Source organism: Copidosoma floridanum, unplaced genomic scaffold, assembly GCF_036245765.1.
Source record: "Copidosoma floridanum isolate Cflo_tuat_1 unplaced genomic scaffold, Cflo_Japanese_pri ptg000019l, whole genome shotgun sequence".
In the NCBI taxonomy this organism is placed as follows: Eukaryota; Metazoa; Arthropoda; class Insecta; order Hymenoptera; family Encyrtidae; genus Copidosoma; species Copidosoma floridanum.
Window position 1 is genome coordinate 15,309,941 of NW_028321896.1, and position 23,943 is coordinate 15,333,883.

At 39.2% G+C, this 23,943-nt stretch overlaps 3 protein-coding genes across 3 annotated transcripts; 1 reads left to right on the top strand and 2 right to left on the bottom strand.

The window, feature by feature from the left end:
- On the bottom strand, positions 1-1,533 carry LOC106636510 (methionine aminopeptidase 1D, mitochondrial). Its single transcript, XM_014348907.2, has 7 exons — positions 1,479-1,533; positions 1,254-1,386; positions 944-1,180; positions 683-874; positions 460-610; positions 282-392; positions 1-211 (listed from the first exon to the last, which is right to left on the bottom strand). Exons 2-7 carry the CDS (start codon positions 1,326-1,328, stop codon positions 15-17), a joined length of 963 nt encoding a protein of 320 aa, XP_014204393.2. The 5' UTR covers positions 1,329-1,386; positions 1,479-1,533; the 3' UTR covers positions 1-14.
- A 122-nt stretch (positions 1,534-1,655) lies between these two features.
- On the top strand, positions 1,656-3,212 carry LOC106636606 (large ribosomal subunit protein eL34). Its single transcript, XM_014349022.2, has 4 exons — positions 1,656-1,712; positions 1,879-1,950; positions 2,608-2,805; positions 3,064-3,212. Exons 2-4 carry the CDS (start codon positions 1,886-1,888, stop codon positions 3,158-3,160), a joined length of 360 nt encoding a protein of 119 aa, XP_014204508.1. The 5' UTR covers positions 1,656-1,712; positions 1,879-1,885; the 3' UTR covers positions 3,161-3,212.
- Positions 3,213-3,365: 153 nt separating this feature from the next.
- On the bottom strand, positions 3,366-4,605 carry LOC106636511 (uncharacterized). Its single transcript, XM_014348908.2, has 4 exons — positions 4,388-4,605; positions 4,211-4,317; positions 3,794-4,137; positions 3,366-3,692 (listed from the first exon to the last, which is right to left on the bottom strand). The coding sequence occupies exons 1-4, from the start codon at positions 4,520-4,522 to the stop codon at positions 3,403-3,405; spliced, it is 876 nt and encodes a 291-aa protein (XP_014204394.2). The 5' UTR covers positions 4,523-4,605; the 3' UTR covers positions 3,366-3,402.
- Between the last annotated feature and the right edge of the window lie 19,338 nt (positions 4,606-23,943).

A 23,943-nucleotide genomic window follows, 5' to 3' on the forward strand; every position in this document is an offset into this window, starting at 1 on the left:
TATTTACAGTTCATTTAATTCGGCCTTGTTAATATATCAGCGCCATGATCAGTTATTAATATTGTATGTTCTATTTGCGCTGTTCGTGCGCTATCCATAGTCACAGCAGTCCAACCATCATCTAGAATACAAACGTCATGCCCACCTTGGGTCAATATGGGTTCTATTGTAAAGGTCATACCTGGTTTCATTACTCCTTCAAATTCGTTTTCTACTTCGACGAAAAAAAAAAAGATATTTAATAATTTACGCAAAGAATAATTTGGCATTGAAATATTTACCAAAATGGTAGATGTCAGGAGGGCCATGGAAATATGCACCAATACCATGACCTCCAAAAGCTGGCAGTACATTGTAATTATGTTTGTAAGCAGTTTCTTCAATGATATTACCTACAAAATCATGCAATTGAACGATTTTATTACTTGTGCAAAAAATAATTATATGAATAATAATTACCTATGCTACAAAATTTTTCATTGGGTTTACAAATTCCAATTGCTTTCATAAGACACTCTTCTGCTACTTGAATCAATCTCTTTCCTTCATCATCAACTTCTCCAACTTCAAACATTTCAGAACAATCTCCGTGAAAGCCATTATGATACACCTTTAGTTGATGAAAAATAAATTAGTATCAACTGGATGATCAACTAAAATTTAAATAATTTTGTTTATTCACCGTGACATCGATGTTCAAAATATCCCCATCCACCAGAGCTCGATCATCTGGTATGCCGTGACAAGCCACATTGTTAATACTTGTGCAAATAGATTTTGGAAATCCTTTATAATTTAAGGGACTTGGGTAGGCACCATTGTTTACTATCAACTCATGAATTTTCTTGTCTAAATAGTCAGTAGTTACATTGGCCTACAATTTAACTGTAGAGATTATCACGTATCAGACAGACCATTATCACATGAAATTGATTAAATTCACCTTGACATCAGGTCGTATTGTCTTCAACACTTTTTTAGCAAGAAGACAGCTGTGTATCATGCATTCAATTTGATTTTTGTCTTTGATTTCTGGCTCCTTGGGTGGTTCGGCGGGCTCACCAGTTTCAGAGTACTCTGGTTTCGGAATGTACGGTGGAACTTTTAGAATTGGAGATACGATCCCTGGTTCAACAATGCTGTATTTTCCGAATTGTTCTACATTTCGTTGGCGAGCTTTCTGTACACAAAAAATTTTATATAAAATCCTGGACATGCATTCAAAAAATCAAGCAAAAATCATGCAATTGTACCTCTAATGTATTTTTAAAAAATTTTGCGAAGAACGATCTCCTTGAAATTGTATTTATACAGGCTCCTGCCGACATGATCGGGAATTAAATAATTTCGCTTATACTTTCGATTTTGCTCCGAAATTATCGTCGTCTGCTCTCCCGAATGACAGCAAAAAAGGACAGAAAATAATATACAAGAAATCAATGCGCATACATTTTTATCAAAAATAAAATCGATTTTACTCTTCACTAAGGGTAATTTTTTTTCTCGATCATCTTCCGCGACATGGATAAGTTGTAAAAAAAAATAAAAAGTCAATGAAAATGATGAAACTCAAGCCTGCCTCTCAAAACAGTCAAAACACTCAAAACACAAGCAGAGTGCGCGCCCGAGTTGCGCACTAGCGCTCATTTCGTCAGTCGGTCGGCGTTCGGATCTCGGATATCTTTCTCTTCCTCGTTGTCGGTCGGACAAAGGTTCGTGCGTAGTCAAATTTTTTTCGATTAAAATCCGCTTTTCGCGTCATCATCCGCGCACCCTGGCCCTAAATAACGTAGTGGCCGTTTTATCGAAAAGGCGAGGGTGTCGCGGACGCTCTTATTCTCTTTGAACTCGGAGTAACCGAGGTTTTTTCTTTTTCAGCAACAAGATGGTCCAGCGTCTAACCTACCGACGACGCTTGTCGTACAACACAAACAGCAACAGAAGACGAGTGTACGTAACTTTTTTTTTTTTAATCACCATCTACAGACTTTCGTTGTGAAAGAACTTGGGGTGTCGAGTGTTTTTTATTTGTTCATGAGTGGTGCGGGTGGCTACTATTCGTTCGTCCAAAGTTGACTTTAGTTGGTCAAGGGTAGATTGTTGGTTGATACCGTAGTTAGAGAATACGGGGTTATGTTTTGATAAACGCTTTTCATCGCTCACACAACACGTGTTGATGAGACAAGTTATTGTTGTAGAAATGATCATTCAATAGATTCAAGTAACATAAAACCATGGGTAATTGACGTTGTCACTTTCCTGTTGATTTGAATTTAAAATCTGCACCGGAACATTGATGTATCTGCTATCTTTTGACAACACTGCAAATGTCACTATTATTTTTGTGAAAGTGTAGTGTATAGTAATCACTCTACGTTTCAAAGTTCAGAAAATTGTATGAAAACCTTGGGTATGGGAAAATCATGTTTAGTGGTTGTTTAGGAGTTGACAGACTGGTAATCTGTTTGCATTAGCTAAGATTAAATTTCTTTTAATGATTGAAAGTAGGGTCAAAGTAATCTGCACAAAAGTTTAAATTACAAAATAAACTAATCATGTGTACAGTCTGATTCCTAGCAGCTTGAATAATCAACATTAATTTTACAGAGTTCGTACTCCTGGAGGTAAGCTAGTTTACCAGTATTTGAAAAAGCCCAAGAAGATCCCCAGATGTGGTCAATGCAAAGATAAACTCAGAGGTATCCAGCCTGCAAGGCCTATGGAGCGCTCTCGCATGTGCAGAAGAAAGAAGACTGTAAAGCGAGTGTATGGTGGTGTGTTGTGCCACAAGTGTGTCAAAGAAAGGTAAGAAAGTTAATTCACTCGCTATTTGCTTCAAAAAATTTTTGTACCTTTTATTTTATAAACCATACTCATTGAAGAAAAAGAACTATAAAAATGTAGCATTGAACAAACTTGACTATTAATTACCCAGTTACATTATAAAGTATGACGTTATGCTCTTATGTTTAATGGATCATTATATACACTTCAAGTAGAGTTGACAACTTTAAACGTTACTTTTTGAGATAATGCATTAATGGAAAAATTGTAATTTTTCAGGATTGTTAGAGCTTTTCTTATTGAAGAACAGAAGATTGTTAGGAAGCTTATGAAAGCACAAGAAGCTCCTGCTAAAACGAAAAAAGCAGACAAGTAATTTGTAATAATCTTTTACTTTTAAATCTTAAATAAAAAAATTATAAAATCTATATTTTCATATTGGTTTTTACATTTCTTTTATATTAACAATGTATGGGTGTACTCTTCTAAAGTGAGTAAAAATTTTATTACGAAATTCATAATGGACTATTGTTATTGAGTTGATCCAAAATTTGATTAGTCCTTACAATACTGTACTTTAATAACACAAATTGAAACACTTGTTTATATTTTAGACGTTCATTCTTGAATTTTTTTCCTTGTATGTTTTTTTATTTTGTGTAGCTGAAGTTTTTCTTTGCTTGATAACTCACTATCACACACGTCACATTTAAATCTTATACCTTTATGGTAGATACGAATGTGTTGCCTTAAATTTTTTTTAAATGCATAAACTCTACTGCATTCTGTATATGGACAAGTGAATTTGCTAGATGCAGTGATCTTAACACCCAAATGTTTAGAAAGAATATGATCCCTAATAATGCCTTTAGAATTAAATTCCTTGTTACACTCTGCACAAATGTAAGCTGCAAAGTTTTATATCATTTACAAATTTTTATAACATTTCAAAGTAAGAATGTGTTAAAATTAGTTAAGATGTAGCCTTAAACAAAACACTATGACTTACTTGTAGAATGAACTGACTTTTGGTGTTCTTTTAAGGAATGAATCGAGTTGAATATAGCTGAACAATTTATAAAATCACACAGAATCGTTTTGCTGAGATGATTCTTTTTATGTCTTCGGAAATTCCTGTAAGAGGATAATGTTGTGCCACACTGCTCACATTCATACAGTTGCAGTTTATTTCCTTGCGATTGGTGAAATAACACCATGTGCTCTTCATATGTAATCTCAAGTTTGAATCTTTTATTGCATTGAGTGCAAAATTTTGAATCATTACTGTGGCTCCTCTTAATGTGACGTTTTAAATTGTCCGAGTTACTAAAATATTTCTGGCAAAATTCACATCTGCAACAAAAAAAATTCCTATTAAGTGATAGTCACAAACACTTGTCTAATTCTAATCAATGCCTAAACGTACAATGCTCTCTGCTTCTTACCACCATGGGTTTGTTCAATGTGACGTTTCAAGTGAGAAGGATTTGAGTATGACTTATTGCAACCTTCAAAGTTGCATTGAAATGGTTTCTAAAAATAAAACGGTAAGAACAAAATTCAGAGGAACATAAACATAACACACTTAACTGTTTACTCTTACCTCTTCAAGATGAACATTAGTGTGCCATTTTAGTGAGGATGGCTTCAAAAACTTCAAACGACAGCCTTCAAATGGACACTTGTATTTTTTTTCGGCTTTGAAGACAGTGTTTAGAGCTTCATGATTTATCTCCATCGTTAAATTGCTATTGAAAATATAAATACAAAACTTTCTCAAATGAAAATCATCACTACACAACTTTAGTAAACAAGTCACAACTCAATGTATTAAGTCTCCGCATCAAAAGCAGAACTATTCAGTTTTTGGTGTGGTTTTGGTCGATCGGTATATATAATATATATACTCGCGTTGGTAAAGTAGGGACGTCATACCATACACCGATACACGAAGAGCTTGGACAAATACGCCACCTATCGGCTGAAGTCCAAATTATTAGTTTAATTAAATGAAACTTAATATCCTGCAGTGTCTTATACTTAAAATTTTCGCGTGTTTATAGGTAGGTAGTGTGTAAGTATAGTATACAAATAGTTTCTAAATTTTTCTCTATAGCCGGTAGCATTTTGTTATTACTTACTAACCTTTTTATTTTCGGAACGAGTAATCATTTATTAACGAACATACATTTGCATTCGACCAATCTTGATCTTCATAAACAACGACATCTCGTAACATTGTCCCACGGGAGCGGAGATTCCGGTTTTAACCCACGAGTACGCGTAAAATTCACCAAGTCGCGCGGAGGAGGAGCAGAGAGAGCTAAACGAGAGATTTAATCTCGAATCAATCATATACGGCCGATCTGAGGTACGTATACCTCAGCACGTTTATTAAAAGGTAAAATGTATATAAAAGTGAGCGAGCCTTTTACGGCGCGAGCGACTCTGCGCTCCAAAGATCATATCTCCCACAAGTAAGGAGCGGATATGTGCCCCCCCCCCTTTTTATACTTGTTTTTTGGTAATACGAGCCAAGTGAGGGGCTTATTTTCAGTTTGGCGCGTCGTTTATTAAAATAATGCACTCCACACTGTGTGTGTACATACAACAAAGGTGAAGCGGTTATATAAAATATGTATTTTCGAGGCTTTACTTACCTGATGAATATATATACCTACATCAGATCCGTTTTCCCTCGTTGCTGCCGAGGGGGCACGTGTACAACGTGTTATTATCGGGAGAGATTTTACGTACAGGTTCTTCGCGATACATACACGCGTATAATATGTTAATTGCGCATTTTTTATATTATAAATAATATGTTGTACACGAGAATATAACGATGAATATTCACGTCCTGAAATAACAATAATAATGTAAATAAACCGTAGCCATATTGCAGTTTGCACACACGTATGTATAATTATGAATTTTGCACCGAGATGAGAAAAGGGCGTTATTTACGTATAAGTATAACGCGAAGAAACATCGGAAATTACATATGATTTTGAGAATTTAGAATTTGAGATTTCGGAGGTGCTTCTGTTTTTTTATTCAGCCACTTGTGTTTAGCTACATAACTGCTGCCAATGAATGATCCACGAATCTCTGTGTACCTACTAATGTTGTCACACCCTGTACAGAGAATTATCGACGCACAGATTAAAAAAAAACGTTGATATCACGGAGTTTCGTAAAAAGCTGTTTTCAAATTACTTTTCCTCAATGTCGTGTACGATCGTGCACACGATAACGCGAAACAACCCCATCAGATGGCCTCGAGCGCACACACGTACCATATTATTTTCCTCTCAACGCTCCGCTTTCATGAATACGGATGAAGCATCTTTTTTCCTCTCAGTGATAATTATACGTAAGTATATACATACAGGCGCGAGACAGGAATCGGAGGCGTTCGTTTTTTCGTGTCTCGCGAAAATGTCCAGACAAGATCTCCTTTGACTACATACCTATATGTATAACTTACATAAACGATGGCCAAGAGATCGTTTACATGCACGATTTTCGACCCCAAGTTCTAAAAGTACACTCGTCCCAGTGTAATATATCGGCAACACATGACGCTTTGATGCGTATACATTAGCCATAAAAAATGTGCTCATGCACTCATATTGCGGTGCTCGTGGTATACGTATGAAAAAATGGCACACTGCGTCCAACTACAATAAGCATATATGCGTAACACACATATATATATATCGACAGATAAGAAACGCGCCGAACTTCCTGTCCCTTTCTTTTCCGTATATATATATACAACAACCGATCCCTCTCTTTGGTTGGCGCTTATCGAAAACGCACTCGTTCCCTGATACGCGCGCGCTCTTTTTGCTCTTCTCTTTGGAAAAATGAGCGAAATTCGCACGTGGATCGGCAGCTTATCGCGCTTGTATCCCTTGCACCCTCGACCGGTATAAGGTATAATATTATACGTGTTTGTCTCATTCTTTGACGATGAGATCCTAGAGATTTTTTTTGTTCAGAGATCGGTAACTACAATCGCTTGGACCTCGTTCCTTTGGTTTGTTCCGTAACTCGTACAGATCAACCCGCGTTACTTATCACCTCTTACTTTGACGCGAAACGCGAATGAATTGCACGCAATCCCTCGTTTTCGCTCCTCTGAATCACGCGACACGTGTGTATACCTATACGCACGTATAATAGGTACAACGTTTGTTTCAGTCCCATCTCCGCTGCACGCGCAGCTTTTATCCAAAACGACTCTGTCTCGTGCAATCTCCTCGGGGAGATCCATCCATAATATAAATATGTGTCTACGTGTGTCGTGGCCATCTCTTCTGTGAATCGTACATATAAATAAAGCGTATAGCGGGAAATTTGCCGTTGGGAAAAATATGACGACTTTGCACTTACAACGCGCGTGTGTATATATTATATACGTGATGCAGTATAAACTTTTACAGCTGTCGGGGGGCTTTTTGAAAAATACTTTCGGCGATTGCTCCAACTGCATATTATACATAATTGAGTCTAATATAAATACAAATGCAACCACTTGGGAGTAGTAGCCTTTTGTAGTAAGTATATTCGTTTGCTTTGATTCGAGTATTGTAGAAGGAACAAAAAAAAAAGTTACACGTCAAAAGGTGACTAATACATGGACACGAACAATGCGTCGATTTATCGGAAACGGTCACGCGTGAACCGCGGGTCGGACTTTCAATGAAACCCACGCAAATCCCACATTTACGAAATCCACAAAAAAATATCAGCTCTTTTTGTTCCGTCACCGGATGAGTAATATTTAACAAAACAAAAAAAAAACAACGCCATCGATTCAACCCGAATTTAACGCGATCGAGAACTCCAAAACAATAAAATACAACAAAACAACTTTCGACTACTTATGAATTCACCGAGCGCACCGAAAGCCCAAAAATCTTTAGCTTCGTCGAGGCAAATGATGTTTTAAGAGTCCACGTGTACGGTATGTGTAGGTATGTAGTATAAAATAAATCGCGCGGATTCCCGTGTTCGGCGAAAAGTATCTTAACACGACGTTGGCGTATTATATGGTACAACACGGTAATGGTCATTATATGTATATATTGTATAGTTGGAGTGTGCCATTCAGTGACGGGACGAAAATAACCGAGGGAGGGTGATTCGTGTTATTTTTCGGGTTTTTCTTTTCGCAAAGGCTGCGGTGGAGGATAGGTATACATATATATTATGCACGTAAGCTTTTGCACCTGCTCCGAGGAACATGTATACATATACAACAAATGCCAGCTCGAGGGAAAGCCAGTAAGTATTGTATAGTGCCTCATGTACACACACATACCTCCCCTCTAGGAAGGGCCTCTTCCATATTTCCTTTATTTTCTCTCTTCGGGCAACTCCTCGCGCGTCTTTTCACTCCCTCCACGGGTCATTCTCTTCATCCCCCTTCCCGGCCGACGGTCCAGGGCATCCGCAGAGATTGAAAATAATCTCTGCGGTCCCTCTCTTTCTACACTCGTCACTGTTGTTCTTATGGATATACGTGCTTGGGGTTTCGCTGTGCTGCGACCGCAGTTATTACGGGCCATCGATTCGATACGCGCACGAATTTCGACACGAGGAGTTGAAGGGAACCCATCCTTTTTACCCCCCCCCTTTCCCCTTTTCGTTTTGGAGTATTATTATTGTTGTTGTTTTTTCTTTCATTCAAACCCCATCCTCTTTTACGATGCTCAAAACAAAAAAAATGCACGTAAAGCGTCCGAGTGATGGACCAACGGAATACACAGTCCTCTCTTGTGTATTTTTCAATCGAGGGGTAAAGTATATTATACACAAAAGGAAAAAAAATAATAATGAAACGTATGGGCAAAAGCAACTCCGATAGCCATAATGATAATAACAATAATATGTGGTGTACTAGGAAAGAAAGAAAGAAAATAGAAAAAAAAAAAATACCATCTCTCTCGTCCCATTTCGGAACGCACCGCCCATTATTCGCGCCTCTTCGCTTTTACGCGTATATTGGCTTTATATGTACATTATTGTTATACACACACACACACATATATATATATATATATGTATATACACCATGGTACGGCGCGGTGTGGAGTTTGAAAGAAGAAAAATAGGGGGTGTGGGGCGTCCTTCGGCCGAGAATCTTCTTTTCGAAAGTGCCGTGGAGCTTATTATTACGATGCTGTACACTCGTCCGAAAAACGACGATACGTGACGGGCACAATGGCACGAAGCTTATATATACGTACTCTGTCTGTACCTACGTTTCTTTGGGCCCTCGTTCGCTCGTATACATATATTGGGCCCCGAAGGTTGTAAACGTAAGCTGGCGGTGCTGATGGTCGCCCCCTCGCTCTTTTGTTGATGTTTGTACTTTTTGGCCGTAAGTTGCTTCTCCCCCCTAGCAGGACGTTTCTACGAAAGAGCACATCAGACGGTCAGGTATATTCGTATATACATGTGTACGGGTAACCCCTGAAATCAATGCTATTTGAAAAATCCATTAGTTTTTCGATTCGTTGCGATGGCAAACTGCTTTCGAAATTCCACGGCAATCGTCGGTGCACAGGGAACTGATTTGGCCCAGAGGAAGAGATTCGATTTAGCTCACCCCTGCATGGGCGGCTATACTATTTGCGGTGCACATCGTGTTGTTGTTGTACGTCCCACTTATTTACCTGTACGAGGGCGTGTAAATCATTTATTACAGTCGGATGTGGTTGCATGGGTTCAGTATACTAACATTCCGTAGGTCGGTGATGTTTTGCATCTATACCCGTACCGCAGTGGGCAATTTTTATTTGCGTCGTATAACATTATCGGCGCGCGGCGCAAATATACAAGTTGCAGTACGTTTACTTATTGCTGTATTTTCTTTTCGAGGTATGCGGAAGAAGCTTTCTTTTCGGGTATTCCTTTCACGGGACAAAGTTTTCGATTCGCTGCAATAAATTCGAGCGTAACAATAATTTTGAATCTTTCCTTTCAACAAAGGTAAAACAACATCTCATCATCATCATTTGCACATTGAAAATTACACGCGTTGATCCGATTAATTCTGTTTTAGTCCTTGCATCTACGATTAGGAATTATTGAAGAAAAAAATAAATAAACACCCCATCCATACATATAGGGCAACAGACATAATATATGTATACCTATACTCAGAAAATCGGTATTTAAAAATCAAGGCTTGGCGCACGAAAAACACAAAAATTCCCTTATTCTGTTGGAAGAAAAAATATACGTAAGCGGATAACAATAATAATAACTTGGCACTCGTATACTAAAGTATATGGGTACAATAGGAAATACCCACGAGCTGGAGGTAATTTGTGCTCCCGTCCGCATGTATAGATTGTACATACATGTATGTAGGTACGTCACGTGTATGAAAAATAAAAATCTTTGCAAAAAACGCAAGGGGCGAAGGAATCATATTGTAATTTTCAAGAGAGCATATATACGATCAGAGAGGGAGAGAGCTGGGTCCCCGCGTTTGACAAAATAACAAGCGGGTGGGTGTCGGTTTTCACACCCGGCGCACCGCGGGGCCTCTCCGGGGAATGTCAAAGAAAAAGAAAAAATAAGACGAAGGAGAGAGAGAGAGAAAAGAGGAACCACCGAAACCGGTCCCGATGGATCTCCGCTGCCGCGCTGTTTGTTACACGCCGGACTGGAGCCTCCATCTCCCCCTCCCCTTCTTTTTCTTTCCTTTTGCCCCCCCCCCCCATTCTCTACCTTCTCTCTTTTATATATACATATTTTTCTCTTTCGCTCCCTTGGCTTATACATATATATATGTATAGGTACACAACAGTGGTGGTGGCTTTATGCGCGTCGAACCGAGTAAGGACCCATATGGGCAGGAGGCCCTCTTTTCTTTTTACGTATGGAGGTACGTTTTACGTATATGGATATAAGTACCCAAACGGCTTTCAGAGGGGATGATGTATAAGGTGAAACTTTTCGGACTCATTGCGAGGCGCAAGAGTGTTGATGTGCACATGGTTGAATAAATAGTATATTATAATATAGGGTACGTATACAAAAAACGGTGATGTTTTCGGTAAAAAGTTGCGTTGTCCGATTTTTCTTGTTTATCATGACCTCCTTTTTTTTCTTTTTTTTTTCTTTGATGCATATAAAATTCTCTATAAATACGTATATTTTTGTGTAGGTATGTTCACGGTTCTCATTGAGCTGCATTGTTTTTTTCTTGGGTCGCTGTAGTTAATTAAAAAGACTATATCGGGTTCTATATATATTAGGCGTTTATTTTTATATTTATGTTATTGGATCGGTTTGATTAATTTAAGCAAAACAATTGAATTGATGGTGTTTCCCATCAAGGAAACAGAAGAAAAAAATTGATGCTCACAAAACGTAACATGTACTCTCAAAGGTTGTTCCAAAATCGAGTATTATTCATTCAATATCGCGTACTTGAACGGCTTGCAAAAACCATCAAATTTTTTTATCCCGCACTAGAAATACTTATTCTGTCAAATTCAAGAAAATGCAGTGCTTACACAAGAAGAGGGAATAATACATCATTGTAAAAAAAAATGGAAATCGCGTCAACTTACCACAACACACAAATGTTTTTCAATAGTAATCCCAACAAAATCCCCGTTTAATTTGTAATACTCCTATTTAGGTGTATAATACGCAAAAAAGAGGCTGTAGTGTATTTAATATAACTGTCTTATACTTACCCGGTACAAAAAATAATTATGATAAACAAATAAAAAAAAAAAATAAAAAAAGAATGGTAACGTCCTTTAAATGACATTATCTCCCTAATATTATAATTGGCTCGATTCCACATCGTTGGTATGATTGTTATCATATGTATAAGTAGGTATTACCAATGAGAGCCATACTGTACTCTCATACATGTATTTATATATATATATATATATATATATATATATATATATATATATATATATAATTATAGTGGCGGACGAATGAATAAATGTGTAACGAAAAAGAAACGCCGGTTTGAAGAGCAAGAGAGAAACAGTGTATATGTTGTATACCCACTGTATACATATATATATATATATGAAGAGCGGAAGGGAAGGAAAGATCAAAAGAAAGCAAAATGTGTGTGTCCATATAATACTTCCACGAGGACTGAGTTGGGGCGCGTCGGCGTATTTCCTTTGATCGGACCGCAGAGCATTGCGGCAGGGACCCCTGATTCACACCTGACTCGGAGGTCGATAAAGCGTTCCCTCTCTCTTCTTTTTTTTCTTTCTCTCTCTCTTTCTTCTTCCTCAGATCTATACGTATATATACCCCTCATCTCGAGATAATATATGTATACACGTACATTTTTATACATTGTAAGTTTATACGCATTTTCGTACGCGAGAATACAGTGGAGATCAACATTTTCAACAAAGGATGGATGTAAAACAAACAACAAGTGGCGTGGTCGGGAGCTTTATTGGGTAGGGCCCCAGAGAGGCTCATAATATTTGGGAAAAGCCGTGATTTTTCCCCAACAAAGCGAATTTTGGCTTCAAATTAGGAGAACAATGTGACGAGTCTCCGCATGAAACGACATACATGCGTCATGGATTTTTTTAATGCATAATGCATTAATTTACCATGGATTTTCTTTCTCATCTTAAGAACTGTTGGTCACATAAGAGAAAATGTTGAGTAAAAAAGTTGTTTCGAAGATCATTTTGCATCAGTATTTTAAAAAAAAAAACTCCAAACATTAACTTTCATTGTATAAACAAGCGAAAATGATGAGAAAAACAAAAAGAAATTCAAATAGCGTAGTTTAAAAATGTTGAAAAATTGTAAACTTTGAATTTAGATTCCTCGTGCAATTGGCAAGAGATCAAACCAGGTTCGAAGTCGGAAAAATGTTACGGACGGCCATTACGAGCCAAAAAGTGAAAGCATCGTATCTCAGCTTCTGTTGACCCTACGGAGATGATATTTTTCTCTTAAATTTAATACCTAAATGATATGCGCAAATAAAAGAAAAAAATACTGTCCTCTTTTGCGAGTTTTCGTTGAATAACTATTTTGCTTATGTATTTAGAAATTTAAATTTTCTAAACATCAAAGACATTGTTAGTTATCATACTGATTCCAAAAAAACAGATGATCGATAATTTTTAAGATGTAAAAGAAGAAAAACCACCAATAAAGTAGAAAAACCCGTGACGTCTTCATCTTAAAACTTTCAAGTGCTGTTCCTCATGTTTTTTAGGCCCAAATTCGCTGTGTGGGTGAAAACGCCCTGACACATCATACTCATTTGAATCGTATGAGTTGGTTCGTTTTGTAGACATGTGTAAGGGAGTACTTAAGAGACATATACCCTACAGAAGAATACGCGTGTGTGTATATATTCGCAATCGTACGATTGATTGTTCAATGGAGCCCATCATCATCGGATCGACTGATCTACATGTGCTCCAAAAAATAATACTCATGTATACAAACAAACATTCAAGTGTAAGGTGTGCAAGATTGTTATCAAATTCTCTTGAATTCGTGCATATACTTAATTATTCCCAAGAAAGATTTTTAGGGTGACATGTTTTTTTTTTTTTTCCCCGAAGGAAACACGTATACACTTTGGGAGTTTTTTTTACCAAGTCCAATGTGTGAATCGCGTTTTTTTTTTTCAACAGCCATACAATATAGGTACTCACGGAGCTCAAGTTGGAAGGGAAGCCCGCACATATGTGTGTACACATTGGCACATGGTGTACTATGGATGACGCCCAAAGGGACTATCGAGAGCAAAGATCGCCTCTAAGCGGCACACACGGGCTCGTCATGATCCTCGACACCAGCGGGAATATTACACACGAGGAAGGACCCAAACGCCTCACCCTAATCTCTGACTTGGGGGAAAAAAAAACAAAAACTTTTCATTGGACTCTCTCTCTCTCTCTCTCGTGAGATGAAATTCTCAATAAATCGTGACTCCGCCAAACACTACGCTCTCTCTTATACTATATGTATGTAAAAACCTTTTGGCCACTTTTTTCCTTCCTTTCTTTCTCACCTCCGTCCATCTCACCCCTTGCAGATAATGGCCCCTTCTACGAATCGGAAAGAATCTTCTTTTTTTTTCTACTTGTTCTCGTGCAGGCTACATTTTATCGGTAACCCCGATCGACTCACGTGATGCCAGCTATAGGCTCGTTTGTTTTTGTTCGTATAATGTACATACACGAAGAGGATGACATTGCAGTTGTACCTCGAGCACATTATCATAGGTACAGAGATAAGTCAGGAGCTTTGAAAACACATAGCGCCTTTTCCACCTAATACCTATATATATAGCCCTTAAAAGAGCCCGCATCGATACAATTATCTTCCTTTCGAAAAAAAAAAAAAAAAAAATACCATCCGTCTCCATTGGAGCGGTTGGGTATTACGTATACTCTACATTTACCCTCTGAGACGTAATTCTACGCCCATTATACATTTTTCGAGCGCTGTGCAATAAAAAAAAAAAAAAAAAAAAAGAAATAACCCCCGTATACACTTGGGCCCGTAAAAAACACGAGAGCCATCACCAAACTCTTACGGATTTCCAGAGATACACCGCGATGATAATATACATATATATATAATACGTTGAGTGCAAGCGTTGCCCAATAATATAACAGTACAGGTATACCAACCCACCGATTTCCCAGTCCGATAAGCCTTGGACCCAAAAAAAATCGAATCGGTAGCCGAATCCAATACATATACAAGTCGTCACTCGCTCACATGTACATATATATATACAGCCGCACCGATTGGGGGAAAAAAAAATTAGAGGTGGCGGCGATCGTTTTGAAAGAAAAAGAAAAAAAAAAAAAAAGAGGCAGGATGAGGCCCTCGGCTCCTCGGAGCTGGGGTATAACAGAGTTGGGTGTGTACAAGACGGCCTTTTGGCGAGAAATGAAGGGGACCCAAGATCGAGAAAGAGAAGCTTCACGTGTGCCCGTATATAGGAGGGAAGGAGGGAGGCAGTCGACTGAAATATACTTCTAATTCTCCGGGGGTTCCTCTTTTTTTTTTTTTTTTCCCTCTTCATAAGTAACATTGTAATGTTATATACGCAGGTGTATACGTGCACGCACTCGATGCGTTTTCCAAAAGGAGGAGGGAGGAGGCTCGTAGATCCCCCAGCAGCCACGCCTTTCGTGTAACTATTCTATCGATCTTTTTTATTTTTCTGAGATTCCCTGGTTTTTTAATGTTTTTGCGGCCCGTTTTTTTTCCTCGATACGTGGCATGTGGGGCAGTTGAAAAAAAAAAAAAAAAAAAAAAAATGGCACCACCGTAAAAACAAATTAATATTCATAAAAGCTCCTTTGTCATTTTCTACTGATGTAACACGTGTAAATTAAGCCGACGATTATCCTTTTTCTTTTACATAAAAAAAAAAAAAAAAAAAAAAAAAAAAAAATAACGTCAAAAGCATCACATCATTCGAAGAAACGTACTTAAAAGGAAAAAAAAAAAAAAAAAAACAATGGGTGATGGCGCGGCGGCGCGCAGCTGCTCTCGAACCCACGAACGGATGAAATCACGCGGATTATGCAGATGATCCATTCACGAGGAGTCGGGACGGATCATTATTATTATTACTTTTATTTAATTCTCCTCCACGAAAAACTTGGGACCTCTGTGACTCTGATGGCCCGTATCGATCGCCCGTCACGAGAGTTGGACCTGTAATGGGCAGTCCATCAACATCACACCCTAGAAACACCACGACCGAACTATTACGAAGCTTTTGACTGACTATTGGGAAAAAAAAAAAAAAAGGAAACTCACGGTGCTCCTAAAATCCCGAAACCAATCTAGGCTCTTATACATAAATATACGTGACATGACATTTATGTATATAGAGGGCTAAAAAAAAGGAAGGTAAAACACAAAGGGTACAGGGTAATGAAAGAACGATATCATGCGAGAAGAGAGAGAGAGAGATGGTAGGTGTATACAGAAAGAGGGCAGCGCTCGTTGATCCTCGAGAGCTGATGAATAAAAAGACGTGGGAGGAGGAGGAGGAGGAGGAGAGCTCTATACGCGGTGCCATTGTCATGTTTCTTCTCTCCCGACGTGTCCGCAGTGCTCCTCTCTTCTCGTTCTCCGTATATGTAGACACACCTACACACGTATATCGCCGAACAACAGCAGCGACATTATATACATGTATATGGGTACTTATATATATACACACGCGCGAGAGAGAGAGAGAGAGTATAAGGGGTCCCCCCGTTGATGCCCCCCCCCATCCCCTCGGCATCACCTTCGCCCGCTTTTTTCTCGCCTCCGTGGCTCCTCCGAGCTGCTCCCCTTTTCTTTCCCTCTTTTTCCTTTGGCCCGCGTCAAAGCCGCTTATTCGCAGAAGAAAGAGGGCCTTGTATACATACATACATACATACATACATACATACATATATATACACCTCGATCAAAAAAGCAAAGGGGCATCAGAGGGAGGAAGGGAGAGAGATGCGAGGCAAGGATTAAACGAGCCAAAAGGAGAATAGAATCGAGGAGGAGGAGAGAGAGAGAAAACCCATCAGAGATCCTCTCTCTCTCTCTCTCTCTCTCTCTCTCTCTGCTGTGTATATGTATATTGTACGGACTTTAATCCCGAAATCCGGTTCGGGGCCTCCTCTTGTATACACGTTCATATGGGTCTGCCCTTTTTTTCTCTCCCTCTCTCTCTCTCTCACAATATATGCATGCGTGCACGCGATTTGTGGGTATGTATATATTGTATATATGAACACACACACATATACGTATCCTATGTGTATATGCAGCGTGTGTGCATCACGAATAAGTATGTAAGGGAACACTTGCAGGAGATGGAGGAAGAAAAAAAAAGGGAGAGGGAGAAATGCCGCGCGCGCTATTGTCGCGCCGTGGCGTCGGACGGAACGGGCCCCTCGCTGCGGGCCCCTTCGCCCTGATGATGCCTATACACGATCCCTCCTATACTCTGTTGCTTCTTTTTACTCTCTCTCTCTCTCTCTCTCTCTCTTTTTTTTCCTTCTTTTCTCTTTGGTTCTTGTACATAATATATTTATGTGTGCAGTGTATATATAAGAGCTGATGCTCACCGTACTTATATATACACGCACCTTATTTTTCTGCTTCCCTCTCCGGCTGCTGTTGAATGTCGGTTTCTTTGCGCCGATCTCTGCTACTTTTTCGCCTTCTCATATATATTCGGGGGTGGTGGTGTATGCATATATAATGTAATGTGTAGAGAGGAGGCTCCTACGCGTGAAAATGTAGGCCGCTTATTAAGCATATACACCCCCTCTCGAAGGTACGCGTGTCTGTTTTTTTTTTTTTTTTTTTTTTTTCTTCGGGTCTTCTTGGAACAAAAAATATCGAATGTACTGAGCTGCAGCTTAATTTCATCATTTACACACCTACAGGGAAAAAAAAATGTAATTTTCATTCGGGAGATTGATTATAATTTTGTTAATTTTTGGTTGTTATTTGTTCATTCATAAATATCATTGTTTGCAACCAATTTTCGTATAAGCACGTAGATCCTCTGGAGGGTGTATTTTCAAAGTACATCGAGCTTTTGTAAAAATCACAGAGATTCGCAATAACCAAAAACATTACAATAATGTAAAGGTATATTATATATTGTATTCTCGTGGGTTCAATCGTATAATATTATGCGCGCACCATAAAATTACGTCTCCCGAGTGAATCTCACATGTAAGTATATATAGGTACACCTATGCACGTGTACCCGAGCAAAGAGATCGCTACCTTACGATTGCGTATATCAAGAGAGCCCGTATACTTATGTGTATAAAAGTCCTTGCAGAAAACGTTTCCTTTGCTCTGTTGCTCAGTCTTCTTTTCGCTTTATTCGTGCACGTCCACACGTGTGTGTGTATACATATGTGTACACATGGTCCTTACGGAGGAAGGGGGTGTACCTATCTCTGCCTGTCCATCTTATTCCTTCGACGCCGAAGCAGCAGCAGCCAGTTATCCGTGTACAGAAGACGCGAGGATACAGAAAAAAAAAAAAAAAAAAAAAAAAAAAAAAACAGAAGCCAAAGAGAGGGATGCATCGTATACACGTGCATTTTGGAGCCCCAAGCGCTCTGGCTACCTAATCTGATTTTGCGCGAAGAATTTATTTCTCATTTTCGGATTTATAATTGCCTCTGCGTGAGCCCCTTTATACACACCCCTCGTGCTACGTTGCTCCTCCGACTCTCTGGTTTGGTATACCTTATACATATATACATGTATACTATATAAAATAGAAGAAGGTAGATTTAGGGTATAGAAATACGGTGATGTGTAAGGGTTTCCCATTCGAGTTGTAGGATATATATTATATGTGCGCCTTTTCGGTTTATTGGGGGGGCTTCGAGAAAGAAGTGATTTAGTTTTTGTACATTTTTTTTCTTCTTCTTTTCTTCCTTTCGTCAAGGACCCCAACCGATTTTTCTCGATTCCCTTGGTTCTTTCTCGCTTGTTCATTTTTGTTTTTTTTTTTACTCCGAGCGGCGAGAGATTTATGCGCCTCCTAAATTATCATGCCGCTTAATTAAGAGTCAAATCCATCGTTTGGCTTTTTATATCTATATGTATGTACGATATTTTCAAAGTCCTGAATACGTTATTTAGGCTTCTCCCCCTCCCCGATTTTGTGTCTTCCAATAATGTACAGTGCGCGGCTATATTTTTATTGCTTCATAAAGTGATTCGGCCAAAACAACTCGAGCGCACATTTGCGTATATGTGGAGGCCGATTCAACGAGTGAGTGTGTGTATCATACATAGGAAGCCGTTCGCACGCTCGATTCGATAGTGTGTATAGATTTATTACCGAACGCGCGTTAAGAAAAAGAGGACGTGTGTACTGAAAAACAAAAAATAAAATAAAATAAAATAAGAAGCGTTTACTTCGTTGTGCAAATTTAATTTACACTCTAATGTGCGGCTATAAATTTTTATTTTCCCGGTGAATATAGTATAGTCTTGGAGCCAAAAACATTAGTGTAACCATATACGGACTCCAAGCAGATCTGCACGTGCGCTTGCTCTTGAGACTATACATACGTAATATATAATATTGGATTAGCCTCTGCAGAGCGTGTGCCATTAAATGGCCATTTATGGAATTGGTTGGAGATGAGACAATTTAATAGCAGCAATAAAAAGAGAACGAACGCCGCTGATGTTCCTATACGTATGACATCTCTGGCTTCTTTTTTTTTTTTTTTTTTTTTAAATTGTAATTATATCTTAGACGTGATTTTGGTGGCAAAAGGGGGGAAAAAAATACGGTGTACCACGTAGGTGTTTTTATTGGCAAAAAATGCTGCGATAATAAAGTGACATAACGAAGTAAATTAAGGTGAGCAAGAGGAAAAGAAGGGGAAAAAAAAACAAAAAACGAAAAGGATCGATAATAGCCGCGTAAATAAGCGTATATGGGAGGCATTTAATTTCGAGCCCGAGATAAGCAGAGAATAAAAATATAGTGTCGGACCCACCTACTGGTCTTCACATGATACTTTTTATTCCTTCCTGCCGTAATTATGGCGCTAATAAAATAATAACAAAATAAACAGAAATGCGGGCGAATGAGCAGATCCATTGGTGGGAAATACGGGGTCGATGCACATTATACTTTTATTGGTAAATTTACGAGATCGTGACAACTGTATTACATTGTTTACGGGGACATCACGAGTAGCGCGCGGGTTTTATCTTATCCTCGCGCGGCAATTATATAATTATATACGAGGAGGAAGTTGGCTATATATGTTATTATTACCCTGAGAACCGGAAACCAATGGTGCACGTATTTAGATACATTGTAAATCCACACAGCAGTGATTTTGCGAAACTTGTTTGTTTATGTGTTTTGGCACATTTGGACGAGACTCGTTGAAAGCTCTCTTGTAATCTGGCTAGATCAGATGTTAACTGAACCATTACAAAAAAAAAAAAAAAAAAAATCGCATACCCATGTCTTTGGTTTCTGCAGCCACGTGATTCAACGAAACCTCAAATGAAAGATTTATATTTTTACAAGTCCTTTAGAGTAGCTGCCCACGGCTGCCCATATCTATCACTATGACTTTACATTCGTGCAATACTTACATGCGCAGTTTTTTGTACGGCCATTCAGATTAGCTGTTGTACAACTTGTGATCTCAGGATTTCCAGTGAAATCGAAGTTTTCCCATGTCAATATGAACGATGAATCATAGTGTAAAATATTTCCAAGCTTCGACTTCGTAAAGCTCACAACTCCCCTGCATATCGTCTTTTTTGCCTCGTGCAAAAGAAAAATCACATCATTTCCAATGTATACGCGTGCAATGTTCTTCCAACTACTAATTTACAAGTGACCCAGTGTAAGTATATATACACTTGTATATGTAAATACTTGAGCCCAGCTCATATTTTCGGCTAATCTTCTCGAATAAATTTCCCTTCTTGTTTGTTACACTCACGCGTAGAGTAAAATATGTATGGATGACAGGCTGAAACGTCTCGAGTGTCGAGCCCACAACATCCCAGAGGGATAAATAAAAATTCCAATACCACTGGGGCTCCGTCCGTCCAATTACGCGTCTCTTCTTACCATCGGCAACGAATTCCAGGCCTCCCATGCACTAAAAAGCCCAGAGAGAAGAGATAAGCCATAGACGCCCCGCGTATGTATATATATATATATGTGTGTTTGCACTCGCTTGGGAGGCATCGAGCGTATAGCGAGCACAAAAAGGGAGGCGCATATCTCGTGTGGAAACTTGCTCGAAAAGCAACAGCTGAAGCACTCGAGTCGAGAGAGCTTGAGTTATTACGTATACATATATACCTATGCGGTACAAAAAGCGGTCAGCGTCTCGCCGGCGCTTCACCTGATGCGAAATCCCTCCAAGAGGCGCCAAAATTACTCGCTCGTGTAATTACGCCGACGATGAGAAAGAGAGACTATATCATATATGTGTATACATGAGATATTGACGTGAAAAACATGTTCTTATGATTTTCGCGATGTCCGTTCCATAATATGTGTACACACTTCACCGACGTTCCGGCACCTTTGGCTTATTTTCGTGTGCAATAACATTATAATATACACATATACGCATAGCCGAACTCGTTGAAAGAAAAATTATGTATAACCAACTTTTTTCTTAACGACCCTTTTGTTGCTGGAGTAATTTATTGGCAAAAGAGAGAGGGAGGGGCAACAGTTGTTCTTCTTCACGGGCTATCGACGTTTTACGAGTTGCAGCGCTCGTACAGAGGGAAATTCGGTTCGTTTCGCTTTACGGGAGTTTTGCTTATTATTTTGAGACAGTTGAAAAAATTTAAGCCCGAATAATATAATGTAACCATACATGCACGGACGAAACGGCCCGAGATGAGATCAACGACGGGGACAAATGCTACGCACATTAAACACGTGCGAGTACAAGAGGGGCAATGCGTCGCAAATGAGCGAGGAACGACGAGGGTCGGCGAGTGGATGCATGAATGACGTACACTTGATCGGCACTCCAGACCCATCAATTCGGATTACAAGAGCCATTGTCGCCGCGCGGGTGAACGAGGGGGGTCGCGCGCATTGTCAGTGTCAATTGACGCCGGGGAACTGTACATACATACATATATATATAATGTGTTATGCATCGGCCGAGTCGTTGCATCTGATGTATGTCTACGGGGAATTTTACACGAGATATTAAGAAGAGGAGATAAAAATAAAAGTGACTTAAGGATACGAATTTGCATTATTCGCGGCTCGTTTGGAAAATCGTGCCAGAACAATGGTGATAGTGTGTATGATGGATGCATGTGTACATTGTCGCGCTCTAGTTGTACACCGAGAGAAATTAAAAGTATAAGTTATTATATATTATTCCTTGGTCGAGTATTAAAAAATCACTGTATTGATGATAAACATTGCACTTTACCGAGGACTAAAAGTCATTGCGTTCCTCACAAGAATTACTGGTATGTACGCGATATATTATAGTTCGATATACGAGTCGCGAACAATAATTTTTTTTTTTTCTCTCGGTGCGTTTAATATATTGTTTCTATATGTATACCTGTATATAAACAATCGCCATTTAATAATCTAAATGATATACGTTATGAGTAACACTTACATACTGCACGTCGATATTTTAAACATTCGACCCTGTATTACAGCTTCGGTACAATACAGAGTCGATCTGATAAAAAAATTTCTCCCATCGAGTACATAAAGTATCACACTTTACTTCGCGTACCTGTAATCATCACTTACAGTTCTTTATAATCAACTTTGAAAAATTCTGTAGCATGTATTTAGTATTTTGAATTTTTATCCCCAACATACAATAACAACTGCTTGTTGTTGAAAAAAAAAAAAAACATCAAGTATTTATAATCGTTTTAAAGCGCGAAAACTCAATTCCCGAGTTCTATCTTGGATGGCGTATAATTCATTCAGGTTCTCGTCGGTCCGGACGAAACGAAGCGCGCAAATTGAAAAAAGTTATGATTCACCCCGAGCCGTCGCTCTCTCGATTATGCCCACCCACATCACGAACAACCGATCCGATACCTTCTAAAAAAAAAAAAAAGGAAAAAAAAAAGTTGAAATATCCAAGGTGAGGCTCGGACACAGAAGACGACATAGAGAACAATGTGCAACATGTAAGTACACAACAAACAACACATGGGTGTGCGCCAGTTATGTGCTTTCGTAATGCGTTTCCTGATGGGTCTATTCCACACACACCCAAAGCTCATAAATAGCTCCTCTGCGCGCGCATTACGCGACGATTAATAAATATAATATACTCTTGTAAAGCTTATAACTTGTGCGCCGGAGTAAGTACATATATATATATACATATTTAAATATCTCGGCGACAGTTGTAAAGGCTTTTTAGTACCACCGGGAACGACGGCAACTTATACTTTAACCGCTCGGCTCTCTCGGGCTTGTATTTATCGCTCGTAACAGTTTTGCATCAGTCAACGACCAGACGGGCGCGTAATTATCACCTCTCGACTATATCGGGCTGTAATCTTTCGTGACGCTTGCATCACGAACTCTTTACAACGACTTGACCTGCGAGGTCGCTTGTGCGTATAGATAATTTTAACTGGGTTGAAACGAAAAAAAAAAAAAAAAAAAAAAACCCCTTTTTCTATACCTACTTTACACTTACGTGACATAAAGATACGGTGAATCGTCGCTGTGAATCAAACTTTTCGCACTAGCCGTTAACGATTTCGCATCGGCACCGGTAATTCTTATTGAAATCAGCACTGTACGCGCGACCACAGCCATAAATATATACATATACCAACTGTAGCGAGTGCAGAGAGTGACAAGAAGACTATATATGGAAGTAACGCTCCAATTTACCAATGAGAAGCACTTGACGCGTTAAAGAAGGACACTTTTATCATCCACTTCCTAAACCGATCCGAGTCTCATTGTCTAATCGCACCCTCCCCTTCCACTTGTACGGCACTGTTGCGCCAACAACAATTATAAGGTTTGATGAAAATCACGTGCCCCGCGCCCCCCCTTTTTTCACACGATCGCGACACCCCCCAACGCACGCGCGTCACATTGTCCACGAGATAATATATACATTTGCATAAGCGCGGGGCCATTCTCTCTTTGGGAACTTTATATATACAAATATTCCTATATTCTTCGTGCTCCCACATTCTCGACTTTACAGCGTCCTTTTCCCCGAAACGGGACTTTGGCCCCGAGGTGTTTCGTTCTTTTGCTTATTTATGGCCCGCAAAAAAGGACAATTAGCGAACGGAGAAGCGCACGTGCTCGGAGGGCCCGGATATTTTTTTTTGAACGGTGAAATGGCGGTCTCTAGGACAATTGACGCTTGATCCGTGCACGCGTTTCCTGTTTCCTCGCTCGGTTGGGAGGGAAAAGAAGGTAAGTATACGTGCTCTTCCCGAGGGATTTGCATGGGAAAAAAGTTTGGGCCTCGTGGCCGAACGTGTCGATCCTTCGGTTTCGCTTCTCTCTGGTCGATGATGGATTTGCTTCCTGTTTATGACGGGGAACAATAATTTTATAATCGCCGGTAACATCGGTTACCTATT